This window comes from Salvelinus alpinus, chromosome 1 (assembly GCF_045679555.1).
Source record: "Salvelinus alpinus chromosome 1, SLU_Salpinus.1, whole genome shotgun sequence".
NCBI lineage: Eukaryota > Metazoa > Chordata > Actinopteri > Salmoniformes > Salmonidae > Salvelinus > Salvelinus alpinus.
Genome location: NC_092086.1, coordinates 117,303,620 through 117,322,894, shown reverse-complemented (window position 1 = coordinate 117,322,894; position 19,275 = coordinate 117,303,620). Strand labels below are relative to the sequence as shown.

The 19,275-nt window shown below is 45.0% G+C and overlaps 1 protein-coding gene across 2 annotated transcripts in view; it reads left to right on the top strand.

The window, feature by feature from the left end:
- Nucleotides 1–19,275, top strand: part of palm2akap2 (PALM2 and AKAP2 fusion) — a 240,811-nt gene that overhangs the window by 60,522 nt on the left and 161,014 nt on the right. For both annotated transcript variants that reach the window (XM_071342762.1, XM_071342752.1), the window contains exons 3-4: nucleotides 10,384–10,464; nucleotides 17,376–17,506. In XM_071342762.1, the coding sequence (XP_071198863.1) occupies nucleotides 10,384–10,464; nucleotides 17,376–17,506 (212 nt within the window). The remainder of the gene's footprint in view (nucleotides 1–10,383; nucleotides 10,465–17,375; nucleotides 17,507–19,275) is intronic.

The window sequence follows — 19,275 nt, the reverse complement described above, 5'->3', positions numbered from 1 at the left end:
TTGGAGCTAGGAACACAAGCATTTAGTTAGATACTACTGCACTGTTGGAGCTAGGAACACAAGCATTTAGCTAGATACTACTGCACTGTTGGAGCTAGGAACACAAGCATTTAGCTAGATACTACTGCACTGTTGGAGCTAGGAACACAAGCATTTAGTTAGATACTACTGCACTGTTGGAGCTAGGAACACAAGCATTTAGTTAGATACTACTGCACTGTTGGAGCTAGGAACACAAGCATTTAGCTAGATACTACTGCACTGATGGAGCTAGGAACACAAGCATTTAGCTAGATACTACTGCACTGTTGGAGCTAGGAACACAAGCATTTAGTTAGATACTACTGCACTGTTGGAGCTAGGAACACAAGCATTTAGTTAAATAATACTGCACTGTTGGAGCTAGTGTAACGGATGTGAAATGGCTAGCTAGTTAGCTGTGGTACACGCTAATAGCGTTTCAATCGGTGACGTCACTCGCTTTGAGACCTTGAAGTAGTGGTTTCCCTTGCTCTGCAAGGGCCGCGGCCTTTGTGGAGCGATGGGTAACGACGCTTCGTGGGTGACTGTTGTTGATGTGTGCAGAGGGTCCCTGGTTCGCGCCCGTGTTCGGGGACAGTCTAAAGTTAAACTGGTACACTAGGAACACAAGCATTTCACTACACCCACAATAACATCTGCTGTGTATGTGACCGAAACATTTTGATGTGATGTGTCTCTTTTGATGTTGAACGTGAGTAAGCCTTGTCCCGAGCCAGAACGGCCCACCTGGCAGGAGCCTGCTGTTTCTGTTGCGTTAGACAGCTCGATGTCCCTGGAGAGGATGTTTGTGTCCGTGGTAGCACTACGCTACTCTATGGAACCTGTCCTGTGGTTAGTCGTGTCTGTGTCTGCAGTTCTCAGATACATGTGTATCGGATAACGCAGTCTGGATACGTTGCATCATAGTCTTGTCTATTCTCCCGAGTGCTTTGTGAATATCATGTCCCCTGTCTATTTAAGTCTGTCATTTGGGGCCATCAACTTGTGAATGTGTTGATAAGAGGCCAACATGGCCTTCAGCCCTGAGCCGATACCAGTTAGGGCTGGTTGGGATGCTCAGAGAGGACGGGAGGACAGGCCGAACATTCGTTGTGTTATAATGAACATCGTAACTGTAGTCAGCTGACTTCCAACGTCCAACCTCTTCCAACCTGTCCTGTCTGTATTGGGATCAGTCTAACCTGTCCTGTCTGTATTGGGATCAGTCTAACCTGTCCTGTCTGTATTGGGGTCAGTCTAACCTGTCCTGTCTGTATTGGGATCAGTCTAACCTGTCCTGTCTGTATTGGGATCAGTCTAACCTGTCCTGTCTGTATTGGGGTCAGTCTAACCTGTCCTGTCTGTATTGGGATCAGTCTAACCTGTCCTGTCTGTATTGGGATCAGTCTAACCTGTCCTGTCTGTATTGGGATCAGTCTAACCTGTCCTGTCTGTATTGGGATCAGTCTAATAGGGTTCAATAGGGCTCTGGTCTAAAGTAGTGCACTATGTAGGGAATAGGGTTCTATAGGGCTCTGGTCTAAAGTAGTGCACTATGTAGGGAATAGGATTCCATAGGGCTCTGATCTAAAGTAGTGCACTATATAGGGAATAGGGTGCCATTTGGGATACTCAGAGGGTTGTCAGGGCCATGGGCTACATCATCATCTGATTAGCAGACTGATACTGTGTTTGGACCGGGCCAGAGAGGTGTGGTTAGCAGACTGATACTGTGTTTGGACCGGGCCAGAGAGGTGTGGTTAGCAGACTGATGCTGTGTTTGGACCGGGCCAGAGAGGTGTGGTTAGCAGACTGATACTGTGTCTGGACCGGGCCAGAGAGGTGTGGTTAGCAGACTGATACTGTGTTTGGACCGGGCCAGAGAGGTGTGGTTAGCAGACTGATACTGTGTCTGGACCGGGCCAGAGAGGTGTGGTTAGCAGACTGATGCTGTGTCTGGACCGGGCCAGAGAGGTGTGGTTAGCAGACTGATACTGTGTTTGGACCGGGCCAGAGAGGTGTGGTTAGCAGACTGATACTGTGTCTGGACCGGGCCAGAGAGGTGTGGTTAGCAGACTGATGCTGTGTCTGGACCGGGCCAGAGAGGTGTGGTTAGCAGACTGATACTGTGTTTGGACCGGGCCAGAGAGGTGTGGTTAGCAGACTGATACTGTGTTTGGACCGGGCCAGAGAGGTGTGGTTAGCAGACTGATACTGTGTTTGGACCGGGCCAGAGAGGTGTGGTTAGCAGACTGATACTGTGTTTGGACCGGGCCAGAGAGGTGTGGTTAGCAGACTGATACTGTGTCTGGACCGGGCCAGAGAGGTGTGGTTAGCAGACTGATGCTGTGTCTGGACCGGGCCAGAGAGGTGTGGTTAGCAGACTGATACTGTGTTTGGACCGGGCCAGAGAGGTGTGGTTAGCAGACTGATGCTGTGTTTGGACCGGGCCAGAGAGGTGTGGTTAGCAGACTGACACTGTGTCTGGACCGGGCCAGAGAGGTGTGGTTAGCAGACTGACACTGTGTTTGGACCGGGCCAGAGAGGTGTGGTTAGCAGACTGATGCTGTGTTTGGACCGGGCCAGAGAGGTGTGGTTAGCAGACTGATGCTGTGTCTGGACCGGGCCAGAGAGGTGTGGTTAGCAGACTGATACTGTGTTTGGACCGGGCCAGAGAGGTGTGGTTAGCAGACTGATGCTGTGTTTGGACCGGGCCAGAGAGGTGTGGTTAGCAGACTGATATTGATGACATGCCTGAAGTAGTGGACATTCTGGGAGGGGGTGTTGGATTCTCACTTTTCGCTGTATCGTATGAACAACATCTCTCTCTCTCTCATCTCTCCTCCTCCCTCCACCGCTCTGTACCCTTCTCTCTATATATATATCTCTTTCCTTCTCCCTCCCCCTCTCTGTCCCCTTCTCTCTCTCTCTCTCTCTCTCTCTCTCTCTCTCTCCCCCTCCCCCTCTCTGTCCCCTTCTCTCTCTGTTTCTGTCTCTGTATTCTGGCTAATCACAGGTTGTCTAAAGCAGAGAGAGAAAAAGTATTCTGTGTGGTTACATTTACATTTAAGTCATTTAGCTGACGCTCTTATCCAGAGCGACTTACAATTTGGAAAGTTCATACATATTCATCCTGGTCCCCCCGTGGGGAATGAACCCACAACCCTGGCGTTGCAAGCGCCATGCTCTACCAACTGAGCCACACGGGACCATGGTTGGTACAAACTGAAATCGTCAGTCAGTATTACAACTGAAGAGTGCTTAGTTGATTATTCATTCATTACCCCCTCCGATGTCTCTCCTGAAACGCCAACTTGAATACAACCGAGAATGTTAAGTTAGATCATTTAGATCATAATGTACAATTGAGCCATGGAGTCAGAGGATATTAACTTCTCACACTGGGGGGGGCAGATGGTCCTCAGGAGGATCTGTCTGTGCCACTACACAGGAACTCCCTGACTCCAGCCGTGGGATATTTAGACATTCTTAGTCACAGAAGAGATGTCCCAGAGGATCGCCCACCCCCGGTGGGAACTATGTCCACATTCCTGATGACACAGACCCTCCTTCCCACTATCTCCTAACGTCCAACAATAAAGCCTCGCTGACAATAGACTGAATGAACTAACACTTTGTCTCTGTCTGAAATATCAAATCTAATGTATTTATGAAGCCCTTCTTACATCTGCTGATGTCACAAAGTGCTGTACAGAAACCCCCAGCCTAAAACCCCAAACAGCAAGCAATGCAGGTGTAGAAGCACAGTGGCTAGGAAAAACTCCCATGAAAGGCCAGAACCTAGGAAGAAACCTAAAGAGGAACCAGGCTATGAGGGGTGGCCAGTCCTCTGCTGGCTGTGCCGGGTGGAGATTATAACAGAACATGGCCAAGATGTTCAAATGTTCATAAATGACCAGCATGGTCAAATAATAATAATCACAGTGGTTGTCGAGGGTGCAGCAGGTCAGCACCTCAGGAGTAAATGTCAGTTGGCTTTTCATAGCCGATCATTCAGAGTATCTCTACCGCTCCTGCTGTCTCTAGAGAGTTGAAACCAGCAGGTCTGGGACAGGTAGCACGTCCGGTGAACAGGTCAGGGTTCCATAGCCGCAGGCAGAACAGTTCAAACTGGAGCAGCAGCACGGCCAGGTGGACTGGGGTCAGCAAGTAGTCATCATGCCAGGTAGTCCTAAGGCATGGGACCATGCTCAGGTCCTCTGAGAGAGTGAAAAAGAAAGAAAGAGGGAACGAGAGAAAGAAAGAGAAAGAAAGAAAGAGAGAAGGAGAGAATTAGAGAGAGCATACTTAAATTCACATAGGACACCGGATAAGACAGGAGAAATACTCCAGATATAACAGACTAACCCTAGCCCCCCGATACATAAACTACTGCAGCATAAATACTGAAGGCTGAGACAGGAGGGGTCAGGAGACACTGTGGCCCCATCCGATGATGCCCCCGGACAGGGCCAAACAGGCAGGAAATAACCCCACCCACTTTGCCAAAGCACAGCCCCCACACCACTAGACGGATATCTTCAACCACCAACTTACCATCCTGAGACAAGGCCGAGTATAGCCCACGAAGATCTCCGCCACGGCACAACCCAAGTAAGGGCGCCAATATAGCGCACTACTTTTGACCAGAGCCCTATTTGTTTCCTGCTGTTCTGGCCCCAGTCAGCCTGGCCCCTAGATTAGCTAGGTGTTACTATCAGAGGGGGCGGCAGGTAGTCTAGTGGTTAGAGTGTAGAGGTGGCAGGTAGTCTAGTGGTTAGAGTGTAGAGGTGGCAGGTAGTCTAGTGGTTAGAGTGTAGAGGTGGCAGGTAGCCTAGTGGTTAGAGTGTAGAGGTGCCAGGTAGCCTAGTGGTTAGAGTGGAGGGGCGGCAGGTAGCCTAGTGGTTAGAGTGGAGGGGCGGCAGGTAGCCTAGTGGTTAGAGTGTAGAGGTGGCAGGTAGCCTAGTGGTTAGAGTGTAGAGGCGGCAGGTAGCCTAGTGGAGAGGTGGCAGGTAGTCTAGTGGTTAGAGTGTAGAGGCGGCAGGTAGTCTAGTGGTTAGAGTGTAGAGGTGGCAGGTAGTCTAGTGGTTAGAGTGTAGAGGTGGCAGGTAGTCTAGTGGTTAGAGTGTAGAGATGGCAGGTAGCAAGTAGCCTAGTGGTTAGAGTGTAGAGGCGGCAGGTAGTCTAGTGGTTAGAGTGTAGAGGTGGCAGGTAGCCTAGTGGTTAGAGTGTAGAGGTGGCAGGTAGCCTAGTGGTTAGAGTGTAGGGGCGACAGGTAGTCTAGTGGTTAGAGTGTAGAGGTGGCAGGTAGTCTAGTGGTTAGAGTGTAGAGGTGGCAGGTAGCCTAGTGGTTAGAGTGTAGAGGTGGCAGGTAGCCTAGTGGTTAGAGTGTAGAGGTGGCAGGTAGCCTAGTGGTTAGAGTGGAGGGGCGGCAGGTAGCCTAGTGGTTAGAGTGTAGAGGTGGCAGGTAGCCTAGTGGTTAGAGTGTAGAGGCGGCAGGTAGCCTAGTGGAGAGGTGGTAGGTAGTCTAGTGGTTAGAGTGTAGAGGCGGCAGGTAGTCTAGTGGTTAGAGTGTAGAGGTGGCAGGTAGTCTAGTGGTTAGAGTGTAGAGGTGGCAGGTAGTCTAGTGGTTAGAGTGTAGAGATGGCAGGTAGCAAGTAGCCTAGTGGTTAGAGTGTAGAGGCGGCAGGTAGTCTAGTGGTTAGAGTGTAGAGGTGGCAGGTAGCCTAGTGGTTAGAGTGTAGAGGTGGCAGGTAGCCTAGTGGTTAGAGTGTAGGGGCGACAGGTAGTCTAGTGGTTAGAGTGTAGAGGTGGCAGGTAGTCTAGTGGTTAGAGTGTAGAGGTGGCAGGTAGCCTAGTGGTTAGAGTGTAGAGGTGGCAGGTAGCCTAGTGGTTAGAGTGTAGAGGTGGCAGGTAGCCTAGTGGTTAGAGTGTTGGACTAGTAACTGAAAGGTTGCAAGATTGAATCCCCGAGCTGACAAGGTAAAAATCTGTCGTTCTGCCCCTGAACAAGGCAGTTAACCCACTGTTCCTAGGCTGTCATTGTAAATAAGAATTTGTTATTAACTGACTTGCCTAGTTAAATAAAGGTACAATTAAAGAGGGTAGATGTGTGTTAGCAGAGCCAAGCAAGGAATGGGCGGTCAGGAGTATATGACAGACAGCTTGGATGGTCAGGAGTATATGATAGACAGCTTGGATGGTCAGGAGTATATGACAGACAACTTGGATGGCCAGGAGTATATGACAGACAGCTTGGATGGTCAGGAGTATATGATAGACAGCTTGGATGGTCAGGAGTATATGACAGACAGCTTGGATGGTCAGGAGTATATGATAGACAGCTTGGATGGCCAGGAGTATATGATAGACAGCTTGGATGGTCAGGAGTATATGATAGACAGCTTGGATGGTCAGGAGTATATGATAGACAGCTTGGATGGCCAGGAGTATATGATAGACAGCTTGGATGGCCAGGAGTATATGATAGACAGCTTGGATGGCCAGGAGTATATGATAGACAGCTTGGATGGTCAGGAGTATATGATAGACAGCTTGGATGGTCAGGAGTATATGATAGACAGCTTGGATGGTCAGGAGTATATGATAGACAGCTTGGATGGTCAGGAGTATATGATAGACAGCTTGGATGGCCAGGAGTATATGATAGACAGCTTGGATGGCCAGGAGTATATGATAGACAGCTTGGATGGCCAGGAGTATATGATAGACAGCTTGGATGGCCAGGAGTATATGATAGACAGCTTGGATGGTCAGGAGTATATGATAGACAGCTTGGATGGTCAGGAGTATATGATAGACAGCTTGGATGGTCAGGAGTATATGACAGACAGCTTGGACGGTCAGGAGTATATGACAGACAGCTTGGATGGTCAGGAGTATATGATAGACAGCTTGGATGGTCAGGAGTATATGACAGACAGCTTGGACGGTCAGGAGTATATGATAGACAGCTTGGATGGTCAGGAGTATATGATAGACAGCTTGGATGGTCAGGAGTATATGATAGACAGCTTGGATGGCCAGGAGTATATGATAGACAGCTTGGATGGCCAGGAGTATATGATAGACAGCTTGGATGGCCAGGAGTATATGATAGACAGCTTGGATGGTCAGGAGTATATGATAGACAGCTTGGATGGTCAGGAGTATATGATAGACAGCTTGGATGGTCAGGAGTATATGACAGACAGCTTGGACGGTCAGGAGTATATGACAGACAGCTTGGATGGTCAGGAGTATATGATAGACAGCTTGGATGGTCAGGAGTATATGACAGACAGCTTGGACGGTCAGGAGTATATGATAGACAGCTTGGATGGTCAGGAGTATATGACAGACAGCTTGGATGGTCAGGAGTATATGACAGACAGCTTGGATGGTCAGGAGTATATGATAGACAGCTTGGATGGTCAGGAGTTCAACATACTGGCTCAGAAATACACCAGAACTGTATACTTACACCACATTTGGGTTACGCCCCAAATGCCCTGTGAGTCATGGTTAAAAATACAGTAAGTCTGCCTGTCTAACCTCAGAAACAATGTTACTCTTTTGAAAATCAATCTCCCCTGTAGTCTACTGTACTAGAGAGATCTCCCCTATAGTCTACTGTACTAGAGAGATCTCCCCTATAGTCTACTGTACTAGAGAGATCTCCCCTGTAGTCTCTGTACTAGAGAGATCTCCCCTATAGTCTACTGTACTAGAGAGATCTCCCCTATAGTCTACTGTACTAGAGAGATCTCCCCTATAGTCTACTGTACTAGAGAGATCTCCCCTGTAGTCTACTGTACTAGAGAGATCTCCCCTATAGTCTACTGTACTAGAGAGATCTCCCCTATAGTCTACTGTACTAGAGAGATCTCCCCTATAGTCTACTGTACTAGAGAGATATCCCCTATATTCTACTGTACTAGAGAGATCTCCCCTGTAGTCTACTGTACTAGACAGATCTCCCCTATAGTCTACTGTACTAGAGAGATCTCCCCTATAGTCTACTGTACTAGAGAGATCTCCCCTGTAGTCTACTGTACTAGAGAGATCTCCCCTATAGTCGACTGTACTAGAGAGATCTCCCCTATAGTCTACTGTACTAGAGAGATCTCCCCTGTAGTCTACTGTACTAGAGAGATCTCCCCTATAGTCTACTGTACTAGAGAGATCTCCCCTGTAGTCTACTGTACTAGAGAGATCTCCCCTATAGTCTACTGTACTAGAGAGATCTCCCCTATAGTCTACTGTACTGGGGAGATCTCCCCTATAGTCTACTGTACTAGAGAGATCTCCCCTATAGTCTACTGTACTAGAGAGATCTCCCCTATAGTCTACTGTACTAGAGAGATCTCCCCTATAGTCTACTGTACTAGAGAGATCTCCCCTATAGTCTACTGTACTAGAGAGTATTGTCTAATGTTCAGTATTGTCCCAATGTCCAGTATTGTTCAGTACTGTCCAATGTGCAGTATTGTTCAGTACTGTCTAGTGTTCAGTATTAATCAGTACTGTCTAGTGTTCAGTATTGTTCAGTACTGTCTAGTGTTCAGTATTGTTCAGTACTGTCTAGTGTTCAGTATTGTTTAGTACTGTATAGTGTTCAGTATTGTCCAAAGTTCAGTACTGTCTAATGTTCAGTATTGTTCAGTACTGTCTAGTGTTCAGTATTGTTCAGTACTGTCTAGTGTTCAGTATTGTTCAGTACTGTCTAGTGTTCAGTATTAATCAGTACTGTCTAGTGTTCAGTATTGTTCAGTACTGTCTAGTGTTCAGTATTAATCAGTACTGTCTAGTGTTCAGTATTGTTCAGTACTGTCTAGTGTTCAGTATTGTTCAGTACTGTCTAGTGTTCAGTATTGTTCAGTACTGTCTAGTGTTCAGTATTAATCAGTACTGTCTAGTGTTCAGTATTGTTCAGTACTGTCTAGTGTTCAGTATTGTTCAGTACTGTCTAGTGTTCAGTATTGTTCAGTACTGTCTAGTGTTCAGTATTGTTCAGTACTGTCTAGTGTTCAGTATTGCCTAATGTTCAGTATTGTTCAGTACTGTCTAGTGTTCAGTATTGTTCAGTACTGTCTAGTGTTCAGTATTGTTCAGTACTGTCTAGTGTTCAGTATTGTTCAGTACTGTCTAGTGTTCAGTATTGTTCAGTACTGTCTAGTGTTCAGTATTGCCTAATGTTCAGTATTGTTCAGTACTGTCTAGTGTTCAGTATTGTTCAGTACTGCCTAATGTTCAGTATTGTTCAGTACTGTCTAGTGTTCAGTATTGCCTAATGTTCAGTATTGTTCAGTACTGTCTAGTGTTCAGTATTGTTCAGTACTGTCTAGTGTTCAGTATTGTTCAGTACTGTCTAGTGTTCAGTATTGCCTAATGTTCAGTATTGTTCAGTACTGTCTAGTGTTCAGTATTGCCTAATGTTCAGTATTGTTCAGTACTGTCTAATATTCAATACTTTATAATGTTCAACAACATCATCCCCGTATGGCCTACCCCCTCATCCCTCAACAACATCATCCCCTTATGGCCTACCCCCTCATCCTTCACACCCTAACAACATCATCCCCTTATGGCCTACCCCCTCATCCCTCAACAACAGCATCCCCTTATGGCCTACCCCCTCATCCTTCACACCCCAACAACATCATCCCCTGTGATAGCCAAGACCTTCCCTGTGATAGCCAAGACCGTCACTGTGATAGCCAGGACCGTCACTGTGATAGCCAGGACCGTCACTGTGATAGCCAGGACCGTCACTGTGATAGCCAAGACCGTCACTGTGATAGCCAAGACCGTCACTGTGATAGCCAGGACCGTCACTGTGATAGCCAGGACCGTCACTGTGATAGCCAAGACCGTCACTGTGATAGCCAAGACCGTCACTGTGATAGCCAAGACCCTCACTGTGATAGCCAAGACCGTCACTGTGATAGCCAAGACCGTCACTGTGATAGCCAAGACCGTCACTGTGATAGCCAAGACCGTCACTGTGATAGCCAAGACCGTCACTGTGATAGCCAAGACCATCACTGTGATAGCCAAGACCCTCACTGTGATAGCCAAGACCGTCACTGTGATAGCCAGGACCGTCACTGTGATAGCCTGGACCGTCACTGTGATAGCCAAGACCCTCACTGTGATAGCCAAGACCCTCACTGTGATAGCCAAGACCCTCACTGTGATAGCCAAGACCGTCGGCGACTTGGTGATGAAGCATACTAATGTTCACCTAACGACTCCTCGGTGTCGATATAACTGATCTCCTGAAAATCAACCAGACATTGAGCTTTAGGAATACCCTCATTTCCGTAATCTGACCTTCCGTTGTTGTTTTTTAATCTGCAGGAGAAAAGGAAAAGACAGTCAGAGATTGAAGACAAGAGGAGACAGCTGGACGACCTGGTGCTGCAGCTACAACATCTCAAGGTAAACACATCCATATATAGGAGGGGGTGTGACTGTGTGTGTGTGTGTGTGTGTGTGTGTGTGTGTGTGTGTGTGTGTGTGTGTGTGTGTGTGTGTGTGTGTGTGTGTGTGTGTGTGTGTGTGTGTGTGTGTGTGTGTTACTGACATCATCAGGGGCAGGGTAACATTCAGCAGAACAGAAGTGTTTACCGTGTGATGCGGCAAAAATAGACTAGAGACGTTGTTAATGTTAGAAAATGATTTCACCAAAACATGACAGTCCATCACGACTGAGAAAATAACTTCCCAACTGCTCTGGAATGACTCTTCTGGATTCACAAGCAGTACAGCCCTGGTCACGTTCCACAACAACTCAGATATGAATTCATTACTTCAGTAGATCTTCCTCATATCACTCCCAAACTGCATCTTGAAAGGCACCTTGATCTCTATCTCTCTCATACATAGTGCCCTAGCACTATATAGGGAAAGAGGTGCCATTTGAGACCCAGTCTTTCTGGTTGAGACCCAGTCTTTCTGGTTGAGACCCAGTCTTTCTGGATGAGACTCAGTCTTTCTGGTTGAGACCCAGTCTTTCTGGTTGAGATGCAGCCTGTCTTCCTGGTTTAGATGCAGCCTAAGTCTTCCTGGTTGAGATGCAGCCTAAGTCTTCCTGGTTTAGATGCAGCCTAAGTCTTCCTGGGTGAGATGCAGCCTAAGTCTTCCTGGTTTAGATGCAGCCTAAGTCTTCCTGGGTGAGATGCAGCCTAAGTCTTCCTGGTTGAGATGCAGCCTAAGTCTTCCTGGTTTAGATGCAGCCTAAGTCTTCCTGGGTGAGATGCAGCCTAAGTCTTCCTGGGTGAGATGCAGCCTAAGTCTTCCTGGTTGAGATGCAGCCTAAGTCTTCCTGGTTTAGATGCAGCCTAAGTCTTCCTGGTTTAGATGCAGCCTAAGTCTCCCTGGTTGAGATGCAGCCTAAGTCTTCCTGGTTGAGATGCAGCCTAAGTCTTCCTGGTTGAGATGCAGCCTAAGTCTTCCTGGTTGAGAGGCAGCCTAAGTCTTTCTGGTTGAGATGCAGCCTAAGTCTTCCTGGTTGAGATGCAGCCTAAGTCTTCCTGGTTGAGAGGCAGCCTAAGTCTTTCTGGTTGAGATGCAGCCTAAGTCTTCCTGGTTGAGATGCAGCCTAAGTCTTCCTGGTTTAGATGCAGCCTACAGAACATCTCCCTCTCTAACCTCACTAGGTCATAATGTGACTGTTACTGTCAATGGAAAAGGAGGAAGTGGATTGAGAAAAAAATATAAAAAATCAAATGGTTGTAGTGATCCTGTTGCCACAGTACTGTCCCATGAGAACTAGTCCCATCTCCTAGTCTCATCATGCCTACTGTTAAACAAACATCCCACTTCCTGGTCCTGCTTCTCTCTTTTTCCATACTCTCTCTCTCTCTCTCTCTCTCTCTCTCTCTCTCTCTCTCTCTCTCTCTCTCTCTCTCTCTCTCTCTCTCTCTCTCTCTCTCTCTCTCTCTCTCTCTCTCTCTGTCTCTCTGTCTCTCTCTCTCTCTCTCTCTCTCTCTCTCTCTCTCTCTCTCTCTCTCTCTCTCTCTCTCTCTCTCTCTCTCTCTCTCTCTCTCTCTCTCTCTCTCTCTCTCTCTCTCTCTCTCTCTCTCTCTCTCTCTTTCTCTCAGCATCTGGGATAACCACTGCACTTCAGCCACATACTATTTGTAGTCCAATATAAATTCACAGCTTGCTATCTGCATTCTATGCTATTTTGGGTGGGTTCGTAAATTCACTTTGGAGTGCCAGAGTGCGCTCTGGGCATTCGTATATTCAGAGCGTTGTCAGATTTTCCATTACTAAATTCAGAGCGTTTTTGCTCTCGGGGCGTTTAGAGCGCAAGCTCAGGCATTTCCTAACCTGTTACGTGCATAATCCTAACAGGGTGGAACCTAACAGGGTGGAAATCTGGAGTCCAAATTAGCCATAGCTCTGTGAGTGAGCAAAATTGAGCTAGCATAATGGTGAACACTTGAACAGGATTTGAACTCTATTAAATATCAAATTTTTTGTTGTTGACATTTGGTCTATTTTCTCTATAATTTAGCCTAGCAGGGTGGACATGTATGAGCGGGACGTATGGACTTACAACATGGAACACGGACACATAGATAAAACTGAGTGTTTATATTTGGACCAAAGAAATGACAACACTTCCTGAATGTGGTGTCATTGAAGGAAGGGGTTGTTTTCTTAAATGGAGAATTACAACAAACTGACAGGAAGTGATATCAGAGAAACACAGAAAATCCTAAATAAAACAACAATAAATACAATTATCACGAAGGAAGAAAAAACATTATTGATGAGAGAGAATTGAACTATAAGATAATGAAGAAATATTTTAAATATGTTATTATTTTATGGCTTATATTTCTTGTGGATATGAATGATTATAGAGGACAAGGCAAAAAACACCTACATCCTCTGGGGGAGAAAAAGTGTTGAAATCGTATAACATTCCCTTTTAAGATCTATATTTGTGTGTGTTTTTAAGTTAAACGACACCTGACCTTTAAATTCAAAGCCTTTTGGAATCCACATTTTCTCACAATATAAGAAGTGCTATTTCCTACAGACAGAAATCACAGGAACGACACGTCTGTCAGACGTGATTAAACGTTCTTAAAAAAAACAATTGTTGAAAAAGGGGACGATGTTAGCTAACTTCGCTAGCTAGACCAAAGCTATGTTTAGCCTACTCTACAACATGTCTACCTGGTAGCATCACTTGCAAAGTAATTAAGCTAAACCACTTGTCAGGTATAACTCACTTTTATTCTATAACACTCATATATCCAATTAATGGTGGCCAATATTGAGAGATATTGTCAGGCTACCCTCATGTATCGGAAATGACATGATCAATGGATTTTAACCGATCCGAAAAAGCACACAGTTACTCGCTGTATAACTCTGATTTGTTTTTTCGTGGAATAATTGGACATTTTGAAGTTCTGACCTTGCTCTTCTAGAGGTGATGATATCAGAAACAAATAGTTAACATGTCTTTAACAATCCCTTGAAAACGGCACATACAGTGGGGAGAACAAGTATTTGATACACTGCCGATTTTGCAGGTTTTCCTACTTACAAAGCATGTAGAGGTCTGTAATTTTTATCATAGGTACACTTCAACTATGAGAGACGGAATCTAAAACAAAAATCCAGAAAATCACATTGTATGATTTTTAAGTAATTCATTTGCATTTTATTGCATGACATAAGTATTTGATACATCAGAAAAGCAGTACTTAATATTTGGTACAGAAACCTTTGTTTGCAATTACAGAGATCATACGTTTCCTGTAGTTCTTGACTAGGTTTGCACACACTGCAGCAGGGATTTTGGCCCACTCCTCCCTACAGATCTTCTCCAGATCCTTCAGGTTTCGGGGCTGTCGCTGGGCAATACGGACTTTCAGCTCCCTCCAAAGATTTTCTATTGGGTTCAGGTCTGGAGACTGGCTAGGCCACTCCAGGACCTTGAGATGCTTCTTACGGAGCCACTCCTTAGTTGCCATGGCTGTGTGCTTCGTGTCGTTGTCATGCTGGAAGACCCAGCCACGACCCATCTTCAATGCTCTTACTGAGGGAAGGAGGTTGTTGGCCAAGATCTCGCGATACATGGCCCCATCCATCCTCCCCTCAATACGGTGCAGTCGTCCTGTCCCCTTTGCAGAAAAGCATCCCCAAAGAATGATGTTTCCACCTCCATGCTTCACGGTTGGGATGGTGTTCTTGGGGTTGTACTCATACTTCTTCTTCCTCCAAACACGGCGAGTGGAGTTAGACCAAAAAGCTCTATTTTTGTCTCATCAGACCACATGACCTTCTCCCATTCCTCCTCTGGATCATCCAGATGGTCATTGGCAAACTTCAGACAGGCCTGGACATGCACTGGCTTAAGCAGGGGGACCTTGCGTGCGCTGCAGGATTTTAATCCATGACGGCGTAGTGTGTTACTAATGGTTTTCTTTGAGACTGTGGTCCCAGCTCTCTTCAGGTCATTGACCAGGTCCTGCCGTGTAGTTCTGGGCTGATCCCTCACCTTCCTCATGATCATTGATGCCCCACGAGGTGAAATCTTGCATGGAGCCCCAGACCGAGGGTGATTGACCGTCATCTTGAACTTCTTCCATTTTCTAATAATTGCGCCAACAGTTGTTTCCTTCTCACCAAGCTGCTTGCCTATTGTCCTGTAGCCCATCCCAGCCTTGTGCAGGTCTACAATTTTATCCCTGATGTCCTTACACAGCTCTCTGGTCTTGGCCATTGTGGAGAGGTTGGAATCTGTTTGATTGTGTGTGGACAGGTGTCTTTTATACAGGTAACGAGTTCAAACAGGTGCAGTTAATACAGGTAATGAGTGGAGAACAGGAGGGCTTCTTAAAGAAAAACTAACAGGTCTGTGAGAGCCGGAATTCTTACTGGTTGGTAGGTGATCAAATACTTATGTCATGCAATAAAATGCAAATTAATTATTTAAAAATCATACAATGTGATTTTCTGGATTTTTGTTTTAGATTCCGTCTCTCACAGTTGAAGTGTACCTATGATAAAAATTACAGACCTCTACATGCTTTGTAAGTAGGAAAACCTGCAAAATCGGCAGTGTATCAAATACTTGTTCTCCCCACTGTAGTTGTCACTGGTTTTAGCTGAGCTAGGGGTCTCCTTGCCCACCCCCCACCCCCCTAGCAGGCAAATCGAACGCTCTGAACCTTATTGTGATGTTTTATTGATTTATTGACCTGTTTCTTTATTGATAACAAACTACTCTGCATATCTCATATTTAAATATTCGGCTTTGGCATTAAGAGGTGAGAAACAGAACCATCAACCAGGACAATAACATAACTACCTGTTTCTTTATCACTATCTCATTCATGTCCTCATTCCATTACTACCTGTTTCTTTATCACTATCTCATTAATGTCCACATTCCATAACTACCTGTTTCTTTATCACTATCTCATTCATGTCCTCATTCCATAACTACCTGTTTCTTTATCACTATCTCATTAATGTCCTCATTCATCTCTTACTGTAGTGTCCTGAGTATTGTTACTACTCGTTGAGTATTATTATATTTCCTATTATTATCTATGTGTCATCGTTGATTTGATATGTGTCCATATGTTTGCTTTGACAATGTATGGTAACATGTTCCATTCCAATAAAACTATTTTAATTAGAGAGAGAGAGAGAGAGAGAGAGAGATTTCTCTCCAGAGAACTAAACTTCTCTTTGTGTAAAACTCTCTCTGTTTACTCTGTCTCTCCCACAGAGCTGATGTTGTCTATATAATAGTCCCTCGAGTCAGGGATTTATCACACTGACTACGTCTCTGAGAGGGTATTCAGTAAGTGGCACTTCCTCAACAGCTAACAATCCTTTACTCTGGAGAACAGAAGGAACAAAGACTCATTCTAAACTCTCTTCAGGCATGGCCACATTTTTTTGTTAGTGAGAGGTAATTGGCATTAAATGTTGGGCACTTAAACAACAGGGTAATTTACCCTCTGTGAACAGCAACCACCCGCTGGTGCATCTGATAACTAGGACCAAGAGGAATGGAGAGACGGCCTTTTAGTTATTATGCCCCCAGCCTCTGGAATAGTCTGCCAGAGAACCTGAGGGGGGCCAAGAGACATGGAGAGGCAGCCTTTAGTTATTATGCCCCCAGCCTTTAGTTATTATGCCCCCAGCCTTTAGTTATTATGCCCCCAGCCTCTGGAATAGCCTGCCAGAGAACCTGAGGGGGGCCGAAACTGTTTTTAAAGAGATGTTAAAAACACACATTTAAAAAAGATGCTAAAACACTGAAACTGTGGACATATATTAAAGAGATTTCAAAATACATATTTTTAGCTTCTTAGTCGCTCAGTTTTTACTGTTGATCTTCAGATTTTTATCCTCTTATGTTTGTTGTGTAGTAAATCTGACTTCTTGTTACCAGAGCCCAATGTGTCCTGGTTAAAGTAGTGTACTAAATAGGGAATGTTGTTCCATTTGGGACGAAGCCTGTGGCTTTGGGATAGTTAAAAGGCCAGTTGGCAGAGTACCTGAGGGACCTACTGCACAAAAACATCAAAATAAGTTACAGATTTCTTGAGTTATCTTAGATTCATTCTGACTATTTTAAGGAAGTGATACTGCCTTCCTTCATATAGTGTCTCATGGGGGACAAACATCAGTAACTGCCACAGAATTGAAATCTTGTTTTTCTTAATGAGAAACAGAAAAAACACTCATGGAATCAGTAGGTCAGTCGTTCTTCAAGTAACACCTGTCCCGTCCCGTCCCGTCCGTCCGTCTGTCTGTCTGTCTTTTCCTATTGCCTGTCTGTCTGTCTGTCTGTCTGTCTGTCTGTCTGTCTTTTCCTATTGTCCGTCTGTCAATTCAATTTAAGTGCTTTATTGACATAGGAAACAAGTGGAAAAGATCATTAACGAATGTCATTTAAACTAAATAAATAAAATAAATAAATAATTAATTAAATAAAATAAAGAATGTGAAATAAACAATACAAAAAGTCCCAAAAGAATAAAGACATTTCAAATCTAATATTATGCATATATACGATGTTGTAACGATGTGCAAATAGTTAAAGTACAAAAGAGAAAATAAATAAACATAAATATGGGTTGTATTTACAATGGTGTTTGTTCTTCACTGGTTGACCTTTTCTTGTCACAGGTCACAAATCTTGCTGCTGTGATGGCACACTGTGGTATTTCACCCAATAGATATGGGAGTTTATCAAAATAATAATAATAATTAAATTCTTTGTGGCTCTGTGTCTCTCTTTGTCTCTCTCTATATATATTTTCCTGTTGTCTATCTTATCTTATCTGTCTCTCTGTCACCAGTCTAAAGCCATGAGAGAGCGTTGGCTCCTACAAGACACGCCCCCTGGAACTAACGACGAAGACGATGGTCGAAGAAGACAGCTGGAGAAGGACGAAGTGCAGGGGAAGAGACTGGAGGACACTATTCATAGGTACACACACAGGGCAAGAAGAGACTGGGGGACACTATTTACAGGTACACACATAGGAGAGGAAGAGACTGGGGGACACTATTTACAGGTACAAACAGGAGAGGAAGAGACTGGGGGACACTATTTACAGGTACACACATAGGAGAGGAAGAGACTGGGGGACACTATTTACAGGTACATACATAGGAGAGGAAGAGACTGGGGGACACTATTTACAGGTACACACATAGGAGAGGAAGAGACTGGGGGACACTATTTACAGGTACACACATAGGAGAGGAAGAGACTGGGGGACACTATTTACAGGTACACACATAGGAGAGGAAGAGACTGGGGGACACTATTTACAGGTACACACATAGGAGAGGAAGAGACTGGGGGACACTATTTACAGGTACAAACATAGGAGAGGAAGAGACTGGGGGACACTATTTACAGGTACACACATAGGAGAGGAAGAGACTGGGGACACTATTTACGGTTGCACACATAGGAGAGGAAGAGACTGGGGGACACTATTTACGGTTGCACACACATGCAGTTATTGAATGGAAACAGAGGCTTTCTGAAGCCTTTCACCAAACTATGCCAAGATCAGTTCCTTACTCTAAACACGACGCTCATTAGTGACATCTGGTGGTCAGCAATTAAAAGCAGCGTTTGACGTTCATATCAAAGTATTTTTCCCCACAATATAACATCAAATCTCCGTGAATCAGTTACCATTCCAGGTTGGAGCCTTCCATCATCCGTCCCCTTTGTTGCTGTGAATCCCTTGTTTATTCTGTCAAAAACTGTATGTGGCATAATTTAGGATGCTTACGACCGAAGCTTAATACTATATTAAATAAAACACATTTGTTTGAGCAACAATGTGCAGAAAGTGAACTGGAATAAAATATATTTGTAGTAATAATAAGTTTTCGCCAGGATTCAACTTCATTTTCTCTCTGTCAGTGTTGTGGTCCCTGACTCTAGTTACTGAGCTACCAGTCAGACGACACCACATGAACAAATCCTGACTACATTGTAGGCCTAACTACGGTGTCCAGTAGAGGTCAATGTTTGAATGCAACTTGGAATCTAAAAAAGCACCAGAAATCAGTGGGATCTCACAAGTGATCAAACAAAGCTTCAGACGTCATTGATCACGTGATAATGTCACTTTGAAACGAGTATTGGTAGGTTCATTGTGTCACATCTGCTCCCGCTCCCCCCTCCCCACGCACACCTGCCTTCCCTCGTCACGCGCATCAGCGATATTGGACTCACCTGGACTCACTCATCATCTGTTTATTACCTCCGCTATATTTGTCAGGTTCCCCGCTGATGCATTGATTGTTTTTGTCTGTATTCTTAGTTTGCTGACTCTGTTCCTGTCTCGTTCTTTATGAAATGTTTTACTCCCCGTACCTGCTTCGTCTCTCCAGCGTCATTCCATGTGACACATTGTGTCGTATCAGTAGTGCTTTGAAAACTGCTTCGGCGCATCGGAACTCTGGTATCAATCGTCCCATCATTACATTACAGTGTTGATTCTGTTCCGTTTTTTAAAAGAAATATAGGTACATATTTAATGTCTTGTTGATACATGTTGATGTATCTCAACACGTGAGCATCAGTTCTATCAGGAGAGCTCACCTGGGCTTCCTGCTTTAGTTTAGCTTCTAATCACCACATCTTCAAAGTCTTTGATTGCGTCGTCCGTGTACCTGTTGGAGACGGGACGCAAATTGAACGCGGTCTAGGGTGTCGGGTTAGGCAGAGGT